General features: G+C 37.4%; 1 protein-coding gene across 14 annotated transcripts in view; it reads right to left on the bottom strand.

Annotated features, from left to right (window-relative positions):
• The window catches only part of TTC7B (tetratricopeptide repeat domain 7B), a 149,613-nt gene that overhangs the window by 25,943 nt on the left and 99,797 nt on the right, over nucleotides 1-23,873 (bottom strand). For 10 of the 14 annotated variants that reach the window (XM_075151276.1, XM_075151274.1, XM_075151275.1 and 7 more), the window contains 2 exons: nucleotides 13,705-13,845; nucleotides 7,798-8,000 (listed from right to left, as the gene is read on the bottom strand). In XM_075151276.1, coding sequence (XP_075007377.1) covers nucleotides 7,798-8,000; nucleotides 13,705-13,845 — 344 coding nt within the window. Of the gene's footprint in view, nucleotides 1-7,797; nucleotides 8,001-11,955; nucleotides 12,225-13,704; nucleotides 13,846-19,342; nucleotides 19,394-21,437; nucleotides 21,603-23,873 lie in introns of those variants that run through there. The other 4 variants (XM_075151288.1, XM_075151281.1, XM_075151282.1 and 1 more) reach the window with 4 other exon arrangements.

Genomic DNA, 23,873 nt, shown 5'->3' with positions numbered 1-23,873 from the left:
TGAAGAATTTAAAGTGTATTGAAATGGTCCTTGAGTCACTTGAACTCAATGGACGTGTTCCAGGTTAAAATGCAAGTAGAACGGCCGTTGTTTTCTCATAGTGTAGAATGCAACTACTTGAAATATTTAGATGTGACAGTGGTCAAATCACGGTAAAATGCCTTCTGTAAGCAGTGAGTTTTTGGTTGAACATATGTTTTGCTTTCTCTACTTTCTACGAAATAACCCTGAAGTTTCTGAAAGGCAAACCCACAATATTTCACTAACAAATCTAAAAAAACCAATTACTGTTATTTCTCCATTCTTCTTCAATCACTGTGTGCATAAGGATGCACTTAGAGATCGAATCAATTGAGCACCGAGATTTGGCATTAGCAACTAAATGCTAAATCAACAAACCACCCACAAGAACCAGCATAACGTGCTTAGGACAAGCCCATGTGGCCTAAACCAACAATTTTTACAGTATAGTGGCCTGACAATGAAAATCAAATGAGTTAGTGAGTGTTCCCCAGATGAGGTCCTTGTTATGAAAGGAAGAATAAATACTAGAGAATACTGCCTCACTGAAGGAAAAAAGTTAGTTTGGGTAACTGCGTTTAATCTTTCTCTTAACTCCCCTGACCCCTTCAAACAGGGTTTGAACTCACTTTTCTAAAGCCTTCTCTGCTTTTCCTTTCTTTCAGTCAGCTCAACATCTTTGACAGGCTCATAAGCATACACTACCCATACGTACTGCCAGGCTTCTTTCTGGCAAAGTGTCTTTGGGTTGAAAAAAGAAAGTAAGAAGTCAATGTAGTTAGAAATAAATAACAATATACTTATAACTGAGAGGTAAAGCGCACATAGTTAATCTAAGCATTAAGAGATCTGACTTAGCTCTGCATAATTATAGGAAACTTTAACAGATATCTAACAGTGTGGAGTGGGGAATGTAGTTCTTTAAGATAATGCTTTTTGAAAACTAATTTCTACATGAGTAATTTTGGATAAGTAATTTCTCCCTTTCTGTTTTAGTTTTCTACTCTTGGAAGCTAAGCTACTAATAGGATTAACTGGCAAGTGCTATGATGAATTACTTAATATTCAAAAAATACTAGAGTCTTCTAGGATTATAACAATATACAGATGCTGGAAAAACTATTTCATGTCAAAGCTACATTTAGCTAAGAAATTTTCAGCCTGAAAGAGAATACACAGATTTGTTTCCTGGACAATGGGTTGAAATATTCATTGCCATTTCAGGCATTACTGAATGATGGCCCGTTTCAGGACGTTTCAGACGTCAGCAGTAAGGGCTGCTTTCCACAACAGCACTCTGACTGCAGGAGATAAAAGGCTGTTTATTCTTTTTTCACAAGGGAGGAAAATAATGACAAAAGCAGGAAGGCAGCAGTAATGCAGAAATCTGGAGGTGATGATAAAGGGTAGGAAGAATGGAGAAAGTTGTTCAAATAAATCCATTCTGGACAAAATCAGGCAAGTGACAACCAAGTATATATGACATTCAATTGAAGTGTGAATCATCATTTTTCAATTTAGTAATTAAAGAAAATTTAAAATTTCATTGGGTGTGATAAAAAGCAATTTGAAATACAGATTACAAACTGAAGTATTTCAAACCTTTAGAACACAACTTGCGTTGTTTTCCCTGAGTGCACTATACAACCCTTAAAAACAAGAAAGGACACTGTGTTTGTTGAAAAGCATTGCTGCTGCACACTGAAGTACACTTAATTGATGCTGCCATGTTACTGCTTCACTCTTCACAGCTTGTGAGCAATCAGAGCTAGCCAAATAGCAAGCTGGTATAGCCCCTGGCTTGGAGAACATTTCAGTTAGTGACAAACAGTAAAAAATAGCACCTGAGAACAAGGCAGATCTTAAAATGAGAATTGCTTAACAGAATACAGTGAATAGATGTATGGATTTAAACATTAACTGTATGAAGAATAATTTAGCTGTACAAGCAGCTAAAGAGACTTTTAACAGCATTTCTCTTTGAAAGAACTAGTTTTGCTGTTCAGCTGATTTAATTAATAAAAACCCTAACATTTTAGAAGGGATTGAAATAGCAGTGAGCATGAACACAAACACACTGCCCCCTGCAGCAGGTCTCTGTTAGAATATCTCACATCTCAGGTAATGTAACAGTATAACCCAATCATCCCCATTTCCCAAGAAGTTTAATTAAGCAGAATACAGAACACAGCTAAACAAATTGTCTTTTATTCGTGGATCAAGCCCCCACCATTTGATGTCACGTTGTCTTAGGCATTTCATTACTAAGGCAAATACAGCAAGAGTTAACCTCTCCCTCCAAACCCTCTTGTTTATCATTATCATTTTGTTGGTGAACAGATCTTTTCTATTACTCTTAACTGCTCCAATTTTCACACCATCACCAAGTCCTCCTGTTTTTCATTTTAGTAAATCTTTAAAACAGCAGTAAATCAGTGAAGACCTTAGAGACAGCAGCATAATTAATAATAACCTGTTTCTTTAGAAAATTGTAATTTTAGACAAATATAGTCTTTTAACAGATCACACCACCCAATAAAAGGTAACTGCATTCACATGACACATTAGACTTCTGCAAAGAGCATGCCTTCATGGTCACATTAACAGAATATGAAGTCTGCACTTGAGACAAATGCAAGAGTCTTTATGCAGTCTTTATGCAGAAACTCCAAAGCACAGGACATGCTACAACTCACAGGAAGAAGCACATTCTCAAGCCACAGGACTAAACGTTCTAGGCTTTCTTCACACATTTCTTCAGTAATTTAGATTAGTAAGGTTGTTTCTGTGTAGAAACAGTAGATCGTATACAGGAGTAAGTACTTAGAGAGTTATGGCCAAAAAGTTGTACTGAAAAATAGTAAAGCTTCAAAGTTTAATTTTTCACCCTTCTTACCAGAGTGATGTATCATCATTAAAAGGATGGATTATAAAAGCAGAAATCCTGCCTATTCCCATACCATAAGCCATTCTTATTCATACAAATATAAACAAACATTTCATTTAGTTTTTGTACTTCTCTGGACAACTACAAATAACATCTCAAATCAAAGATCCAGATCTCTAAACTACTAGCATCAGGAAATTTTACTGAATGTCAGATGTTACTCATTCTAAAATTTTAATTAAAAGAAAAAAAATCCTTCAAAACTGATTTCAGGTTCAACTGTTTCAAGTATTTTTACTTGGCGAAGCAGGGCTGGATATGTATGCTACATGCTAGAAGTTGTACCATCCTTAAATCTTATTTCCTTTTTGTTGCATTTTATACATAAAGTTATTATGATCTATACTTGGTATTTGTCCAAAAAGAGAAATTCACCAAAGCTTATTAAATAAATCTAAGCTCTAAGGTAACTGTTATGTTGAAACAGTAGCATTTTATATCGCCTTCTAGGCATTGCTAGAAAGCCATATCAAATAATTTTAAAATATCAAATTAATCACAGAAAATAAGGTATTTTTTTCACAGAACTTTGATTCATAAACTGATTGTAATCTTAGAATTGTGAATACAAATATTACAAGTTAATGTTTCAGCTTTGTTATAGAGGCTGGTACCTCCACAGTGCTGTTGCTATAGCTCCCCTGCCACTGAGACCATATGTCTTTATAATAAATAAGTAAATGCACACAAAGTGTTAAGATGTACAGATATTCATCTATACACACAGGCAAAAGTAAACACTGCAAACTTACTCCTCAAAATACTTTTTGCAATAATCAAAAGATCAAGAAGGATACAGAATCTTGTACTTTTTCCCCACATAGAATTACATAGACAAGTATTTTTATAGCATACATCTTTAACATTTGTATTTAAGCAGCATAAATAGAATAGAATCATTAAGGTTGGAAAAGACCTCTAAGATCATCGAGTCCAACCATCAACCCAACACCACCATGCCCACTACACCATGTCCCTAAGCACCTCATCTACACCTCTTTTAAATACCTCCAGGGATGGTGTCTCAACCACTTCCCTGGGCAGCCTGTTCCAAGGCCTGACCACCCTTTCAGTAAAGAAATTTCTCCTAACGTCCAATCTAAACCTCCCTTGGCGCAACTTGAGGCCATTTCCTCCCGTCCTATCGCTTGTTACTTGGGAGAAGAGACCAACACCCACCTCGCTACAACCTCCTTTCAGGTAGTTGTAGAGCGCGATGAGGTCTCCCTTGAGCCTCCTCTTCTCCAGACTAAACAACCCCAGTTCCCTCAGCTGCTCCTCATCAGACTTGTGCTCCAGGCCCTTCACCAGCTTCGTTGCCCTCCTCTGGACACGCTCCAGCACCTCCATGTCCTTCTTGTAGTGAGGGGCCCAAAACTGAACACAGGATTCGAGGTGCGGCCTCGCCAGTGCCGAGTACAGGGGCACGATCACCTCCCTGCTCCTGCTGGCCACACTATTTCTGATACAGGCCAGGATGCCGTTGGCCTTCTTGGCCACCTGGGCACACTGCCGGCTCATGTTCAGCCGGCTGTCAACCAGCACCCCCACGTCCTTTTCCTCTGGGCAGCTTTCCAGCCACTCTTCCCCAAGCCTGTAGCGTTGCCTGGGGTTGTTGTGGCCGAAGTGCAGGACCCGGCACTTGGCCTTGTTGAACCTCATACAGTTGGCCTCGGCCCATCGATCCAGCCTGTCCAGGTCCCTCTGCAGAGCCTTCCTACCCTCCAGCAGATCAACACTCCCGCCCAACTTGGTGTCATCTGCAAACTTACTGAGGGAGCACTCGATCCCCTCGTCCAGATCGTTGATGAAGATATTGAACAGGACCGGCCCCAGTACTGAGCCCTGGGGAACACCACTCGTGACCGGCCGCCAACTGGATTTAACTCCGTTGACCACAACTCTCTGGGCTCGGCCGTCCAGCCAGTTTTTTACCCAGCGAAGAGTGCACCTGTCTAGGCCGTGAGCCGCCAGCTTCTCTAGGAGAATGCTGTGGGAGACAGTGTCAAAGGCCTTACTGAAGTCCAAGTAGACCACATCCACTGCCTTTCCCTCATCCACGAGGCGGGTCACCTGGTCATAGAAGGAGATCAGGTTGGTCAAGCAGGACCTGCCTTCCATGAACCCGTGCTGGCTGGGCCTGATCCCCTGGTTGTCCCGGACATGGTTCGTGAGCGCCCTCAAAACGAACTGCTCCATAATCTTCCTCAGCACCGAGGTCAGGCTGACTGGCCTGTAGTTCCCCGGATCCTCCTTCCGGCCCTTCTTGTAGATGGGTGTCACATTGGCAAGACTCCAGGCATCCGAGACCTTCCCAGTTAACCAGGACTGCTGGTAAATGATGGAGAGTGGCTTGGCAAGCTCCTCCGCCAGCTCCCTCAGTACCCTCAGGTGGATCCCATCCGGCACCATAGACTTGTGAGCGTCCAGGTGGCGTAGCAGGTCGTTAACTGCTTCCTCTTGGATTATGGGGGGTTTATCCTGCTCGCCGTCCCTGTCTTCCAGCTCAGGGGGCTGAGTACCCTGAGGATAACTGCTCTGACTATTAAAGACTGAGGCAAAGAAGGTGTTAAGTACCTCAGCCTTATCCTCGTCCTCGGTGGCAATGTTCTCCCCCACATCCAATAAAGGATGGAGATTCTCCTTGGCTCTCTTTTTGTCATTAATATATTTGTAAAAACATTTTTTGTTGTCTCTTACGACAGTGGCCAGATTGCGTTCTAGCTGGGCTTTTGCCTTTCTAATTTTCTCTCTGCACGACCTAACAAGATCCCTGTACTCTTCTTGAGTTGCCTGCCCCTTCTTCCACAAGTGATAAACTCTCCTTTTATTCCTGAGTCCCAGCCAGAGCTCCCCGTTCAGCCAGGCCGGTCGCCTTCCCCGCCCGTTCTTCTTGCGGCACATGGGGACAGCCCGCTCCTGCGTCTTTAAGACTTCCTTCTTGAAGAACGTCCAGCCTTCCTGGACCCCTTTGCCCTTCAGGACTGCCTCCCAAAAGACTCTCTCAACCAGTGCCCTGAGCAGGCCAAAATCTGCCCTCCGGAGGTCCATGATAGCGGTTTTGCTGGTCCCCCTCCTTACTTCACCAAGTAACGAGAATTCTACCATTTCATGGTCGCTAAGCCCAAGCCGGCCTCCGATCACCACATCTCCCACCAGACCTTCTCTGTTTGTCAGCAGGTCAAGCGAGGCACCTCCCCTGGCAGACTCACTTACCAGCTGTGCCAGGAAGTTATCTTCCACACACTCCAGCAACCTCCTCGACTGTTTCCTCTCTGCCGTGTGGTATTTCCAGCAGACGTCCGGAAAATTGAAGTCCCCCACGAGAACAAGGGCTAGCGACTGGGAGACTTCTGCCAGCCTCTGGTAGAATATTTCATCTGCCTCCTCATCCTGGCTAGGTGGTCTGTAACAGACTCCCACCAGGATATCTGCCTTGTTGGCCTTCCCCCTCATCCTTACCCACAAGCATTTGACCTTATCATCACTATCATTAAGCTCTAGACAAAGCACTCCCTAACACAGAGAGCCACCCCACCACCTCTCCTTCCTCGCCTGTCCCTTCTGAAAAGCTTATAGCCATCCATTGCAGCACTCCAATCGTGAGAGTCATAATCTGTCAGCATCTATTCAAAGCAACATCTCAGTACAGAAAAGGTCTACAGTAGTAAAGAAAGCTTTTAAAAACAAAACTTTAAATTATAATAATGCTTAAAAAGGACTGGCCAATCCAATGAAATGAATAGTTATCCTCCAGCTTGCACTCAAACTGAAAAGCTCATAAAAAGGGAAGCTGGATTGGAAGCAAGTATTTTTCATCTCACATGCCTCTTAAGGCAGCTAATTTCTCAGTCAATCTGAAGAGCATTGTGTGTTTACAGACTATTTATTCAAAGGTGGATTCAGAGGAAGGGCAAAAAGATACCCAGAAAAACATAAGTTTCATTTTCACTGAGCTGCACTGCTTTAGATCGACTGCCTGCTTGTTCAGAAAAAGGAACCTTTTGGCATTTGTCAGTAGGCTCAAATATCTTGAAATGCTGAAAAGTTGAAACAAAAAACTTTCCCTGTGCTGCCTTCCTATCTGATCTTTTGTCTCATATGTTCCCCTCAGCGATGCACGAGAAATTTCTCTGAATAATTCATAAGCACCTAGTCAGAAACCAGCTTCTACTTCTGAACAAATAGATTGGGTATGAAGCTGATTGCAGGTGTTCTTCTCTGCTCTATCTGGAAGAAAACTCGATTAAAAAAAGAAAGCAATTTTCCTACCATAGTAAGCACAGAATATATACATGTCTGTTTTTATCAAGTGTATAAACAAACTTATGCATTTATGCTGGGAAAGGCACCTTTGTACTTAAAGCTACACATTCCTTTGAGGGCAATTCAAAAATTGCCTTTCAAAAATCCAAGAAATCACATCGCATGAAGGTAATCAATCAACATGTAGAATTCAACTTTTAGTTTGGAATTAGGTAGCAGAATGACTGGTCTTTCCTCTAGACTACAGTATCCAACTCTTCTCTTACGAAGAGCCACCTTTATTTCCCAACGGCACTGAATATTAGGCAGATGCAAATGATTTCTTCTTTTGCAGTCTCTGTTAGGACTGAAATAGTCTTACTGCCTGTAGATCCTTTTTATGTCCCAACACAGACAGAAGAGAGAATAAAAAGCCAGAAAAGACTGTTTCCAAAGCTATTTTGCTAGTAAGAGTATAGATCCAAAACTCATAAGCTCTGTGTTACCCACACCGAGTTAAGATTTCACAATACAATATCATAAATTGAGACAAAAGGACTTATGAACGTGGACTCAAGACTCACCAGCCTCTGCATGCTTTTCACATGGGTAGGACTAATAGATAAGGCCTCTTCATACCAGCGTTTGGCTTCATCAATATTGCCACGAAGTTCAGCCACCTGACCTCTCATGTAGAGAACATAGTGCGACATTGGAAAGAGATTAGCTGCTTCCTGGGTACACGCTGTGGCCTCTGCAGGTTTCCCAATTCCTATGTAAACTTCAGCTGTGGAAGGAATGTGAGGACTAATGAATGCTTGCTTCATCATACCATGACTGGAGGTTGTCACATGTGCTGTATTTGTAAATAGTTGCATTCTAAGCAAAAGCTATTTTGCTCAAAAAATTTTGCAGCTTAAGAGAAATTATTACATAAATTGTTTTAAACGAAATTACTCTTTTAGGAAAATTGCTTTTCTAAATGCAATAGGAGTTTGAACCTCTAAATGGCTGTTTTAAACACCAGAAAACTCTTTATAGTTTGTTATTTTTAACTGAAGTCTGGGATTTTTTCATTTTAGTTTTATTTTTAAGATGTGAGCATGCCAGTATTCCAGAACTACTTAAGAACAGAAAACCCAACACAAAACTGCACACAGAGATTCTTACAGTAGGTAAGAGAATACAACTAATTATGGAGTTTTCTGAATTTTACGTGTCAGCTGTTAAGGAAGCGGTAGCATTTGCTCCAGCTACCAATCACTAAATGGCAAGCCTGGTTCTAAGTTTCCTACTTCAGAGCATTTTGAAAGAAATATAATGTTATTTGATATGAAAAGTTTCCTAGTTAAGTTAGCAAAACATGTGAAATGCTTACTCAGCATCCTGGATTTGACAAAATTTGTTCATATTTCCAAGCATTTTATTAAGATATCCTCCAGAAGCTAAGAACATTTAACTATGTAGCTTTTTTAAAAAAAAAAAAAAAAAAAAACACAAAGAAAAAAGAAGCTATATTTAATTTAACATAAATCACTCCTGATGAAAGCAGCTGAGTAGCCTGACACACACTTGTCTAAATCAGATTGACTACAGGGGGAAGAAAAGGTTCATTCAGTAAATGATTAACAACTAACAACAGAAGAAGTATTTGCCTTCAATAGCTCTTATGACACACTTCAACGCTGCTATTTCACTACCCTGCTGGATTATCTTAGTATCTTGCTGAAAGAGTGGGAGAAGAGAGGAATAAAGAAATACTAAATGCAAGAAAAAGATATTAAAGGTTCTGGGTTGGATTATCTATTTCTTTTACTTTGGTATAGACCCTAGAAAAATTGAGACTTAAAGTAATTGTGTAACTGCATTCTATTGTATCACACTATACAACAGTCTTATAGATTAAGCTTTAAATCAAAATGCTCCATCAAAACAGCAAAGTGATCTATTGCTGTTTAAGACATGCTTCTCACTGTACAGTACAGGCCACCCATGTTGGTTTAAAGGCTATCAGATCAGGATCTCACACTAAGGTAGTGGATTTGGGATTATGCCTAAAACTCTGAATGGGACTGATGTTTGAGTGCCTTTAAAGGAGATTCCTTCTGAGATAATTGCATCAAACAAACTAAATCGTATCCCTAACTAGTCAACCTCAGTACAGTAGAGGGTATAAACCTTAACTTACAGGTGATATCTGCTATGAATATTCATACTTATGTTCATCAAAATCAATTTATAATAATGACTAACAAAACCTGGACTTTCAGTAGCTGTTGGTGAGTAAGCACAGTTTAAAGGTCCTACTCATTTCCTATTTTTTTAACTGATTTTTGTAGGGTTGCTGGAGTAAATTATTTTCTTCTTCTAAGACCTGATCTTATTGATAGGAGAACAGACTTTTTTTACCAAAAGAGCATCATTTTGCTCCTCAGTTGACTCAGTGATTTCACAGAACACATTCTACCTAACATAAATAGTATGTCCACATGGATATATGGATTAATGCAGTATATTTTTAGAAACTAATGAAATGCTTTTTGATGGAAAAATGTCTCATCCACATGAAGAACTAACACATGAAATTGCAGATCCAGCAACACTTTTTTTCCCCCCTAACCGTGAAAGAACCACCTCACCTAGTCAGAGATGTATAACTAAAGAATAGCAAACCTGGAAGATAATGCACGAATGAAATTTTGAAATCAAAATGTAAATTTAGGAAAAATTAAGCTTTTCTAGGATTTTATTTTTACTAACTGTTGGTAGAATCCAAAGAGCAAGTTGTAGCCATAATTTGAGAGCTGGACATATACCATAAAACGTGAATTGTACTGAGAGCTGTTTTTTTTTTTAAAAACCCTAAAATATTTTGGAAAAGCTTTGGGTACTTCGTTCTTGAGTGCTTTTCTAAAAGCTACATGGTCAATATTACTATGTGAGAAACAAGATTTTAGTGAGTATAAAATACACTACATTATTTAAATGCTAACCATTTGAGCTCTCTTGGTTTTCTTGTCTCTTCTCCAGCATCATCAGACTTGAAACATAGTTTTAAATACACACTCCCAAGTTGCTCGGTGAAAAGGCAGTTAGGAAAAATATGATTTACACAGACTAAAAAGGTACTAAGTAACAGCTATAATTATTAGCAAATAATATGCAGAAACTTAAAATGACTGCAGTAGGTGATTATCTGCTACCACAATAATTCTAGACTGAAAAATAAGCAGACACTGGCTAATTTAACAGACTGCGGTTGAAATTCTGTATTCCTTGAGGGGAAACAAGTATGGTAGCAATGGCTTTTAACACTAGCCAATAGAGGCCAATCTGCTTATAGATTAGTCTTATGTTACTGTAAGAGATACTAAATCTTGCTGTCCTGCTTACTAACTGCAGCAGAGAAACTTGACAGTTATTAACAGACCTTCCTAAAAGTATTACATTTAAACAAAATAATTCCTTTTTGCTTAAGTTATTATAAAGTTATTTTAAAAATAACTTCTTTTCTCTACTAGAAGTTATGCCACCTCAACAGAGTATACAGCCGGCTTTTTGAAAAGCTATGAACGAATGAATAGAAAGTTGAACTTGTGGCTAGGTGTTAAGGGTGAAAGTTAATTCAAGAAATTTTTGAAACTGAGAGCAAGCTGTTCATTCTGAGGTAAAGACTTCAAACTGAATAAAAATGTTAAAAACCAACATGGCAAATTCAAATAAATCAGTTGCGGAAAGCTGACAAGAGCCAGCAGACTTTGTAGGAAAATCTCAGAGAGGAGCAGCAGTTTGAAGAGAAACCAGGTGCCAGGTCTGATGTGCTCTTCTCCTAGAGAACGCCAAGAGCCTTCTGGCTCAAACCCTTCCAACACTTACACTTGCATTTTATTGAGAAATCAACCTATTTTCCAATCAAGCTGCATAGAAATATTGAGTTCAGTCCTGATGCATTTCTCAAAGGACCATCACAGCCATTGATTATTTAGGGACAGGTCAGGTTTTTAATAGTGAGTAACTGCAGAATGTACTAATTGCAAAAGTAATTTTGTTTCACAGTTAAAATGAGCCTGATTTTCCACCTTTACACTGTATGCCCAGAAATGAAAGGCTGAAACAGTCCATTAATAAACACAAGATGAAAAATTAAAAGCCAGTTACTGCGTGCAAAATCAAGTTCTTTGGACTGACTGCCAAGCTCATTTACACTAATGACAGCTGGAATGACACTGTATATCCATAAGAAGCAGCATTTTCTCTCCTTTTCACATCATATATATTATTTTGGATAAATATATTCCACTAAGTTTTGCATGTATTAGAACTTATTTACGTAACTTTTCCATGTCTCTAATCTAACAGGAAGAATAATTCTCAATTTTTTAATTTTAAGACTTAAAGCTTGTTAAAGATTTCTTCCCCACCACTACCACTAAGAAGTAAAACACCACACAACCACACAGGGAGTCAAACAGTTAAATGTGGCATGAGTCTCGAAAAGGAAGCAATTTTCCAATGGTAAATCTTCACTTTTATTTAAAGAACATGTGCTGTAAGTAAGGCATTAAGTAATTTTATCGCTGTTTTCTATGCAAGTAACCCATATATACTGATAAAGATACCTTCCAGAATATCTGCTTTGTATTGTGCTTCTGGGATTATTCTGAATGTTCCTACAGAAAGAGCCTTTCTCAAGGCTCAAGGCATTGTAAGCAGGACAAGTAGCTGAATAGCAGGATACCTACACACTCTGAAATGAGCACAAATCACCAGCCTGAAGTATCAAGAACAGGATCATTCCAAAGTGGAGAGGAAGTAGACTTCAGGTTGCAGTATCTTCTCTGAAGGCAGACAGAAGCTCTCTTTCATCTCTTGTTTTTTTCTTTCATTGCTCCCCATACACAAAGAGTCAGAGCAGTCTTCATACTTTGTTGTGTCCTTCCCCTGGATCTTTAACACTTTAGTTCACTCTCCAATCCAACTCTCTCCTACTTCCCACCCATGCTTCCTCCTGCTGGGAATCAAGAATATGGCCTACAGACCACACTTGCTGAGATAGATATTTTTAAGAATGGAAAGTGGACTGTGCAGAAGATTGCAACAGCAGACCACCAACATGCATGCAAACCTGACTAAATCGTGAACTAAAAAGGAATCAGCAAAGAGTGTCCAGACCTCTCCTTTGTGGGCAAAACAGTAGCAGTCACTTGCATGGACCGGGTAAGCAGCAACAGGACATGACCAACACAAATTGAAAAACAGAAAATAAGCAGTGGAACAAGCTGTCACAGAAGGTTGAGAAATTATCAGCATTATAGATGCTAGGACTTACTCTAGATGGCCGTCTGTGATGGTTTATAAATATTTAAAATCAGTGATGCCACGATACAGGGCAGGTGATTACACTATGCCCTGATGGACCTTGCCTTGTTCTAATCTGTGTTGCTTTCGAGGAGCCCTTCCACCCTTAAATGAGATCACTATTATTAATCACTATCATTGCTCTTTCTTTCCAATCTTCTGGGCTTTTTCTCTAAAACAGTAATTAATAACTGTGAGCCATTGCCCTGTAACAACTTTCACACAATTAAACTGTTAATGCAAAATAGGTAAATTAAAATGCTAAGAAATACAGCACTGTTTTCTTGAATGTAAACATGAAGAAAAAAAATAATTATGTCACTGAAAAATGCTCAAGTCTGAAAGCAGACCAAAGCAGAACAATTGCTGACTGATTTCTAAATTACACCTTTCTGATGCAAGTATCAATAAAAACAATTGCACGGTATACATTTTTAACTGTGTAAAAATACACTGGATCATCATTTTCTCTTTAAAATTTTATGTAAGAGCCACTTGTGATAGTGCATTTAGCTTGAGGCTTGAAGCAGCATAACAGTACTAAATCCACTCAAGATGACTCCACATTTAGAAAAACAATCCTGGGTATTTTACATTAATGAAGCTAAAAGGAAGAGAACTGAATGAGAACTCATTATCACAGCTGCAAGGGACAGGTTGCTCAATAGTACTACTACCCTTTTTTTCTACATACGCAGAGTTATTTATTTTCCGTGATAAAGCTTTTCTAGTTGCAGGAACTCTATTCAATAATCTTACAAACATCGTTTTCCAACCAATGGAATTAGGGCATCTAAATTTCCAAATACTAAGATACTCAAGGTACTTCAGAAACTAAATTCTTCACAGATAAGGGAGAGACTGTTGCCTGTGTTCTACAGAAGATATGACTCCACTGATAACAGCTACATTATAAAACCAGTGCCTTATCTTACATAAATGATCTTACAGACGAGCAACTCTAATGTGCTTTTTATTTCTTGACTTGCTTCAGTGCCACACACACACCTGGAAGAAGTTTGATCTGATAAGTGATAACAGATTCTGAATGAAACCAACAGATTTTTGCAAGTCCTTAGGCTAGCAAGAAAGGGGAGGGGAAAGAACAAGAAAGAATTTTATTTTCACAGTACCTGCATGAAGCCATATTTGAGCCAGAGTCATCCAAGGATGCAGGGGACCTTGTTTAGGGGCACTGCTTTGCAGAGATGAAGCAACCTCAGACAGTGCTTGCTCCACTCTGGAAGCTGCTATTGATGTGGCATGGACTGAACCTGTAGAAGTAATTAAAAAAATTACCATCATAGAAAGAATGAAGGCCATACACATTGCATAAAACATTTAATTGTAACCCTTTTCATAAGAGGTTTTACCACAAACTCCTCAAGATTTAATTTAACATGTACCGTTTTGGAGAAGTTTTTTGAAATGTCAGGTTAATTTTCCTTGTTATGAAAGCTTTTATACTGGTCTGAAAGACTATATAAAAAACACACTGAACATCGGTAACTATACCTGACACTTTTTTGGGTTGCTACTATGAATACGCTCTATTAAACTCGACACCTCTTTTCTGGCAATGTACGATCCGAAAAAAGGTTTGTGATGGTATTGTACACTGTAATCTTCAGGTTGCTGCATGCACTTTGATGTTAGTAATTGCTATGTCTTTCCATAGAGTGCAATTAGAGGACTATTTTAAGACTAGTAACAGTACAAAAAAAGAGAACTAAAATATACAAGATAATCACAACATACCCCATCACAAATACACAATTAAACTGCACTGACTGTAAACCTTAGTTAATCAAGAAGGCCGAGTTAAAATGCCGTGTGGCAAAAAAGTCCCTTGCATAAAGAACATTCCCAAAGCATACTATGTAAAGAATAATTCTCGTAAAATGAAGCATGTACAAGTAAGATTAGAATCTCATTGGCAAATACTACCCTTTTCAAAAAACTGGAAATAAAAAGGCTTCTGTGATTAGAGAATATCTAATGGCAACTGAACTTCGGATAGCCAATTACTGACAGCTTATTTAGTCTTTTTTTTTTTTTTTTTTAATCAAGACCATGAATATTTTAGGCTATACTCCTTCTTGTCATCTAAGCTTCAACATATCTAGCAGTTAAGAAATAAATGAAACCTTTGCTCTCAATATCACAGGTTTTCTAAGAATTTTAATAAGAAGGAATTTGCCACATAAAACTTACATTCTTAAGTGTGACAAGATAAATCAGCAAACCAGAAAAGCAGAACAAATTCTTAGTACACAGATCAGTGGAAAGAGGAAGTTTGTCTGAAAGAGTGCATCATTTTTCCCTTAACTGACAGAAACAAGGGAAAAGCAGCACAGGACATAATTAGCCTTTCATATGTCATTATTGAACAAGGAATTGCCCTGAAGATCTGAAACAGTATCTGGCCATGGAGTTTGCTTTCCTTTACTGGCTGATGAAACAACTCAAACTCCAGTCTGCAGAGTTGAGCATTCACTAAAGTTTTTGTGTGTCTTGTCTTCAAGGCTTAATTTCTGAAGAAATACAAAAGGGAAGTCTAAGCAAGAAGCATGTGGAGCGTATTCCAAGAAAAATACCAGCAAAGGTACCATAAATAAGTACTAGTCACCGGTAATCCTTTTCTTGTCTAACATCCATTTCTGTAAATGCACGTCACTGCAGCCTGTCACTTGTTAGCTTTCCAGGGACTAATAGTCAAAGAACCTCCTCATCTCTCCAGAAGAATTTGTAAAGAAAAGGTGCGATTCACTGACACAAAGGATATCATCTAATCCCTTCCTTCTGAAAAGCAAGTATTCAATTTAGTACTAAAAAAGGCCTATATTTTCTATTATTTAAAGCAAGGACTCTGGCTGCTAGCCAGGCCACAAGTAATTTTATATAGAAAGTGTGCTGTTAGATTTTAAGCCTCTAGTACTTAACCATAAAGCATATATGGTAATATATTATTAAAACTTTTTGTACATCAATTTCCATATAAAAAAGAACTATATTGTGACAAAATTCTTCTGAGTTGCAGTGCCACCTATATTAAAGTTAAAACGGAATGGATACCGAGAGCTTCCTATGGTAATTAACTCCTATCCTGGACTTTATTCCGAGTTGCAGAAAAATGAAAAAATCTAAAACCAAAAAATCTTTCGAGAAATTTTTTCAAAGTGTTATTATTCAATAATATATTCAAATTATTCAGTATAAGCAATTATTCAAATTGCTTATATTTCCTGTTTAGGAAAAAGGTATCCCTTAACATATTGCAGCAATTAGTTCTCTGAAGCAATTAGTTCCATATACAAAGTCATAGTCTTCAAGTGTTCTTACTTCAATCAAACTACTAGAAAATAGTTACCTCCTATTTTTCACTAAATTAATACAGCTGATATAAAAATGTATTCTTAATTAATCATGAATATTAACAATCTAAAATTCAATGTGGACGAAGTAACTTAACTGTTTTAGAAACTCAGACTGCAGATTATGATATAATTATATAATAAACTAAATTTAAGCTATGTCTAAACAACATCCCAAATAAGAGGATTCTTGGGCTTTAAGTTTGAAGATCAATGTTAAGCAGCATACAAAGAAACTTGGTGCAATCTTCTGCAGGGCTGTTTGGAAATCCCAGCCTTTGAAATCCTTCATGCTTCAGTCTTATTTAAAATGTAGAGAACTTAAGGATGTGCGAAACAGCACAAGAGTATCGATAGTTGGACTTTTTTGTTTGGTTTTGTTTCTTTAAAAACCCTCCTTGCGGTGGCTATTAAGACAGATATCAAGCACAGGGCTACACAGTTTCCAAAAGGAGGGGGAATGACCTCTAGTACAGACTTGCATATCTAATCAGCACAGCCACTGTATCCTTTATCACACTTTTACATCTTTGCTATTACCTTTTTTTTAGTTTTTTTACATTGCCCAGTCAGGCGTCTTTCAGGTACATTGCACCCATGCTGATAGCTCTAACCCCATAAACCCCTAAATGCTTCTTTAGTATTTATTGCCACAATTAGCTGTCATCATGACTCATTTCTGGCTCCTTCTGTTAAAACACAATTAGTAAGCTTTCATTTTGCAGACAACTAAAAATCATTTAAAGATCATTTAAAGATCCTGTGTACTAAAAAGCTTTTTCCAACCTTCCTCCAAATTTTATTCAACACTTCTCATTAGAACTAACTTATCCGAACTATTTGTTCCTTGTTCTAGCCCAGGGGTCCCCAGGTTCAGATCTTTATAGTCACATTACAATTGTAAGATGTATAGTAATTTCAGCTACAACTGGTCAAGATACATAATGGTTTGTGAGAAACTGAGGGTAAAGAGTGGATCTTAAAGTCTGCTCAAGGCCTCACAGATCCTATGTAGCCAGTTACTTATTTGGTGGCTCCCTGTTGGTTTTGTCATAAGCTCTGCTCTCTCTTCCCAGCCTTATCTGTATTTTTCTTTCTTTGGTCTGTGTTCAGTACCGTCACTCAAACACAAACATATCCTCACTTTCAGTGTTACAATTCACTCAGTTGTAGCTTCCTTCAAATGCTCAGACAGAGTAGCAAGTAATTTCTGGTTTAAAATTTTACCGTATCTTTCACGCACACAAATATCCTTGCTCTTCCCAGACAACAACTAGACCTGCTCTTATAACGTGACACTTAAGAATCAAGAAAAAATTCCTTCAAAATACCACAAGCAGCAAAGAGTGTTTATTTTGAAATATAAAAGCATGAGGTCTGGAAAAGTAATATATCACCAAAATGGATCCTGGCTACTCACTTTCATTTGTTTAGTTTTGTTCTGAAGCTTGTTTATACTAAAAAGGCCAAGTAAAAAACAGGTACTGTCTTTGCAAGAGCTAGAATTCACTACTGAAATTACTTATTGATTAACATCTGGAATCACAATCACATTGCACACTGCAAAGTGTGACAGGTCTTAATCATAACAAAATGTTTCTAAATGAAAAAGGTATAATCTCCCACTCAAGTTTCCTATAATGACATTTGTCCAGAATTTATAGAGTTTCTACTTACCAACCATACTAACAGTATCTGCAACAACCATGGTTACGTCAACGTTTCAATTCAATCTCAAATAGAAAACCTACCAACAGCCTTGTACAAACACAATTTAACCAAGTAGTTAAGTCATCTCACAGAAACCTTTCTTTTCCAAGTCACACCTACAGTTCAACTTCTGTGAACAACACTGTGTTCAATTTATTCTCTTCAGGCTTTTCTTAAAATAAATATTACAGGAGAGTCTACAGGAAACCCATCTTTTAAATACCATTTATAAGTCACCCTATGTAAATAAGCGTGTTATGACTTCTTCAGTTCTTTCCTTGGTCATTTCCCCATAAATTCTTCACAATGTAGCCTAATGGACACGAACTAAGGCATGGACTCTATCAGCACTTAGTTGGCATGCAGGAGGAAAAACAAAATCACTTTGCTATGTACATCAGATTTTCCTTCTGAAAAATGAGTAAAAGAATGGACTGCCATCCTTCATGAAACATGTTCTTATCAACTGAAAAAAGCACTATAACAGGATTTCTTTTTATACCATAAAAGAGAATATTACTAAACAGTTTTACATTCATCACATTTTCAATGTTTCAACATTTACATGAAGAAAAAATGCTTTAACAGCAATGCTCATGCAGGAGAAAAGAGGAAAAACCCACTTTCAACTTCACATGCACACAAAGCTGGCGGTAAGAACATTAGTGGTGTGACATACAAAGAATGCTGTGCTAAAAAAACCATTTGCATGATACAAAGAGGCAGTACCTTCCACAGGACTAATACATCACTGAAGTGATGCATTTGATAAGATAGATTGGCAGGTTTAGCCAAAATTAACAATTTTTCCTATAAAATTCATTAAGTGTCTGAGACATCTTTCACAATCACAAATTACAAAGCCAGCTTATCTTTTGGTACAAAGTTATGCATGGAGATATCAGTACTCAGGTATGGACAGCATCATTCATAGAGCAACCTCTCCGTTCTTTGAAAAAGATTTTCTGTGCTTAGTCACTATCAAACATGCTGTTTTACGTATGTTCTACTTTTCTCTCCTCCACCAAATTGGTCTCCTGTACTACCTCACAAAAATCTATGAAAAAGTAAAGTAAACAATGAAAAAAAATGCCATAATTTATTATTCAAGGCTAAACACACAGCTTTATAATGTAACTGATTAGAGAAAAATCCTGTTTAAAGCAACAATTATTTTTATTGATCTATATTCTTCATTCTCTCTTATTCAGCTTGTTTTCATAATTTCATTATTTTAAAGTGTACTCTTAAGAGATTTATTCTACAAGCAAAATTTGTACCACAAGAGAAAGTAGTAGTTTATTATGACTCATGACAGCAGTTGCAATGTTGCATTCTGGACCAATGTACTCCTTAGGAACAGCAGTGGCGTAAAATCTTCTGTAATGTAACACGCTGGCAGCTGGCCATTATGTTATACAAGACCTTCCTAATATATCTTTATTTGCAGTCCTCTAGAAATGAATACTGCCTCTTTAATTATTAAATGCAAGTGTTAGTTGAGTGCATTCAGGTCTCGTAAGATTACAGGCCTTGGGGTGACTGAATGGGCAAAGAGCATCAGCCTTGCTTTACACACTATCAAACTTGCACTGCTGATGGACAAAACATGTATGTTTTGTGGTAAAGGAGAAAGTGATTTAAGTCCTGAATAAATTAATAGAACTGCACAGTGAATACTACTTACAAACTGAAAAAGGGGAGTAAAAACCATGAAAGTAAGCATCTGATGGATTGCCTTTGAACAGATCAAACCACAAATTAAAATCCAAAGAAAGAAGGAGAAAAAAAATTTTTTATATATATATATATATATATAAACCAAGAACTCCAAGAAAGCCAGAGGATTTCTGATAATCTTCAAACTGCAAATCAGGTTTACAGGGTTTCAAAAGATAAAAAAAGAAATAAGATTACTGTTTACAATAAATATTTTCATAAAGCCTTTGCTACACCTCTAAAATCATGTTTCTGTTCAACAGAAATTGGAAGTCAAGTCAGTAATACAAAGTGCCTTTTGCTTCTTTCACTAGAAAAAAAATTGAACAGAGCAAGATATAGAACATGAGATTTTCAGCCCTGGTAACTATACTAACCTGCTATAAGCATCTAGGCAAACCTCTACTTACTCAAAGATAGAGAGGTTTAACTTTCATTAATTATTTACACTATACAAAGGACTCCAATACCTGTTTTGTTTCATGGTTCTGCTACTTAGATTGGACATTAGGAGAAATTTCTTTACTGAAAGAGTGGTCAGGCCTTGGAACAGGCTGCCCAGGGAAGTGGTTGAGTCACCATCCCTGGAAGTATTTAAAAGACGTGTAGATGAGGCGCTTAGGGACATGGTGTAGTGGGCATGGTAGTGTTGGGTTGACGGTTGGACTCGATGATCTTAGAGGTCTTTTCCAACCTTAATGATTCTATGATTCTATGAATCTATGATTCTACTTCTCATGCATATGGTGGAAGCTCCTTTCCCTGAGGATACGGTAGCTTGGAAATGGAAAACTTGTGCTTTACATAATGGAGTCCGTGCTTGGGCTTCTGCATTCTTTCAGTTTGCTTTCATTCTTGAGTGGGTTCTTATTAACTTGTAGCTCTGCAAAGAACAAGTAATTTAATGCTAACTGGGATGTACTGTTTATAGAGTAGGTCTGAGCAAGTTCAACTCAACGACACCCAAACCTGTAATAGCAATCAATTAGCTATTCAAACGCTTCAGGAAGAAAGTCAGACTTCAACTAGTTAAATTTCTGTAGGACACATTTCCTGGAGTCTAAAGGAAGTGCTTTCCTTAGTTTCCAGTTACAGGCTTACATATGAGCTAGTGTTTTCAAAACTCTGGTCTCACATCAGCTATTTTAACAAGTGAATTTTGCTAATACGCTAAGATTTATTTTCTACATTTTGTTAGGAATTAATATCTTTGACATGGTATCAGTTAGAGGCTAGGTGTCAAAAATGAATTCCTTAAGATTGGATTATAGAAAATGCAGTGACAAAAACAGCACTATGCATAAAGCTTTGAGCGAAGGACGATTTAACAGAAATGAAAAGGAGTTAAAAAGAAATGGCTGGAAAACTATGTTGATTTTACCCTGCCACCTGAACTACTCTGGCAGCATTACTGTACAGTTTGTATTCAAACAACATGGGGATTGATCTTACAGCATGTTTAAATTGGCATCATTTCAATGAACAGATGGCTCTTGACTTGAAACAGCATAATGCTGATTTTCACTGCTCTAATACCTCTGAAACATTCCAATATGCCCTACCTGCAATATGAAAACACACACTGAAATTTAGGAAATTTCTTCCTTCGTGTGAATTTTCAGGGAAGTTTTGGATGCAATTAGCTAAGGCTTTCTGAAATTAAGTAATTAAAAACTGTACAGATAAGAAGGAAATTCTGTGGAAAGGAGAGTCTTGTTAGGCAAAAGATGCCAGCAATGGAAATAATTTACAGCAGTAAATGCTACAAAGCAGTCTTGGCCAATAACCTCTTTTACCGAACATCTATCATTTTCTGTAACAGTGATGAGAGCAGAGTATTAAATATGTCTGTAACTGTACCTCTTTTGGGATCAATAAAACAGTCTATTCTGATGAAACTCTTAAAATCCATTCAGTATTTAATGAAGTGCATCTGAAAGGCCAGATTTAACTGACACTCTGTTGAAACTTAAACTATTTAAACACGGTTTATCAGTTATGAAGATTATCAGAAGAATACAGCACAAACTAACACACCCATCGGGAATAGAAAACCAATTTACAGCGAGAAGGTGTACAGGGCTCAGGAACTTGGTCACAGTATGGAGAGGCTGCATGGGGCCAGACAAAGGTATCTGGTTTAGGATGAGGATGAGGAAGATGAGAAGATACAAACAGTTGGAGAGGAGACTCTGTTCTTGAGAGAGAAGATGAGGAAGTATCAGAGGCTAAAAAGTGAAACAAAGAGAGTGATAAGGGTGTGGGGGGGCGGGAAAGAAAAAAGGTCCAAGAACAGGGTTTAATGGACTCATGGATGCCAAAAAATGCAAAGCATTTATTTCACCATTCAGTAAGATGGAAATGGCTTTTACATAAAGTAAGTATCACTTTTTTCTGAAAGCAACGTAAAAAAAAATACCCTGTACTCATATGTACTCTCCTTCCATACTAAACTAGATTCAAAAAAACAAATTAAAGATTTTTTCCCTATGTTCTAATGCATAAATTTGTAAAATATATTTAAGGGGAAATAAAGATCAAAGTTTAAAACTCAGCTACTATTGTTTCTTCCTCTGATAAACTCAATGGACTGCAATCAATACACAACAAATTGAATAATCTGTTTTTAAAAAGATTGAGTGCAATTTACCTGAACCAGAATAGCCAAATAAGTCTCAAGTGATTTGCATATTGCATATCTATCTTTGGATAGGAAATGTGCCTGCCTCCCTGTGAGATTTTACTTCAGTGATTGATTCATCAAAACTTCTTTTTCTCCATATTTATTTCCTTCATCAATACATACAAATATGGGTGCATGCCACTCACGGCAAACCAGCTGAAATAGAAGGCAAACTTAAAGCCGATTTGCCACAGTTATTGATCAGGGCATTAGAATTAACAGTCTAGCCTTGTAAGAAATTCACAATACACTCTTTTTATACTTCAAAGGTTACACAAATTTAAACTTGAATCATTTAATAATTTCTGATTATGAGATTGGTAAGAGCTCTATATAAAACTGTTTTTTAAGACTTTTTTTTTTTTCCAAATTTCAACTTCTGCTTAATTGATACATCTAAGAAAAAGAATGTTTTATACCCATTACGGCTAGATATAATTTTTTAAAAAGGATTTTAAAATTCAAATTGCAAGTACACAAGACTTCAGATTTGAATTTTAGCTCTCATTTCTTAGTACTCAGATTGGCCGAACTCAGACTAGACAGGCAAAGGGGATCATAATCATAGGTGGCAAGCAAAGTTAGGAAGGGGAAAATTTCCAAATATTCATATGTATACATACACATAAATGTACACACATGGTAGCATTATACTGTGTAAAGAGGAGGTGAGCAAACATTTCTGTCCTAAGAGAATTTTCCACAATACCTTTCCTGCATACCCCTATTTTAACATTTGTTTATTTATTTAAATGGCAAATTCCTTCTGCATTTCTAAACACTGGGGATCCACAGAATTTGCACATGAGCTCTTTCGGCCTATAAAGGTCTAACATCTTGACCATCTATTGTTTCTATCATCTACCTTTTGTGAACAATGTTTTTTTGACAGTCTGCTTAAAGTTTTCTCACTCAAACGCTATGACATGCTTGACTTCTTTTATTCTTATAGTACCATAACCTTTTAATTTCTGCAAAATTTTTATATAATCTTCTGGATGAAGAATTTTGGACAAAACTTGGATATGGAGCTTTTATATGTATACTACTGTACAGCTACAGTAGATGACAAAGCTGTAGTCCTTATCAGAATTTGAATATTGGTATTGCAACAAGGTTTCTTCTGCTAAAATTAACAATTGAAAAAAAACCCAAACAAAAAACCACCCCAACTCCCCCCAAAAACAGAAAAAAAGAGACCCCCCCCAACTTATCCTCCACAATTACCTTTTATAAGAAAAATAATCAAAAAGGGACCCCATATTTTTAATTTCCCATCTTGTCCTCCTTGACAGTAGAGATAAACTCTAACAACACAGCTAAGATTCAGAAAAAAAGACAGAAATTTTGTGTTCTAGATTTTTTTGTTCTAGAAAAATCAGAACATATGTATAGATCCTGTTTTCCAATCAAGATATTGGTGGCAGGATTTGAATCTGAGGCAAGCTTCTTGAAAAGCTCAGTGTTTTGGATGATGGTTCATCTTCACTTAAAAGCGTTGAGGAATATGCAGTCTTTAAAAAGCACCAATTCACTATGCTCTCAAGTGTGGCAGATATAAAATAGGACACCCCAAAGGCTCAAGAGCTTTGTATCCCCCAGGGGAAAAACAAACAAAAAACCACAACTAACCACAAAAAGACTCCCACAATACCTCCCCCAACAAGCACTTTTTTGAAGCCATAAAATAAATTATCTATATTTATGTCTATCTATATACGTACATGAAATGTTTAAAATCTAGTTATGTCCTTAAAACGAAACAATGAGCTAGACTAGAATATAGAATGAATGCTATAGAATGATACAATGTTAT

The sequence above is a fragment of the Calonectris borealis genome, chromosome 5 (genome assembly GCF_964195595.1).
Source record: "Calonectris borealis chromosome 5, bCalBor7.hap1.2, whole genome shotgun sequence".
Classification (NCBI taxonomy): domain Eukaryota; kingdom Metazoa; phylum Chordata; class Aves; order Procellariiformes; family Procellariidae; genus Calonectris; species Calonectris borealis.
The sequence above is the reverse complement of the archived record's forward strand: the minus strand, read 5'-3'. Positions and strand labels throughout refer to the sequence as shown.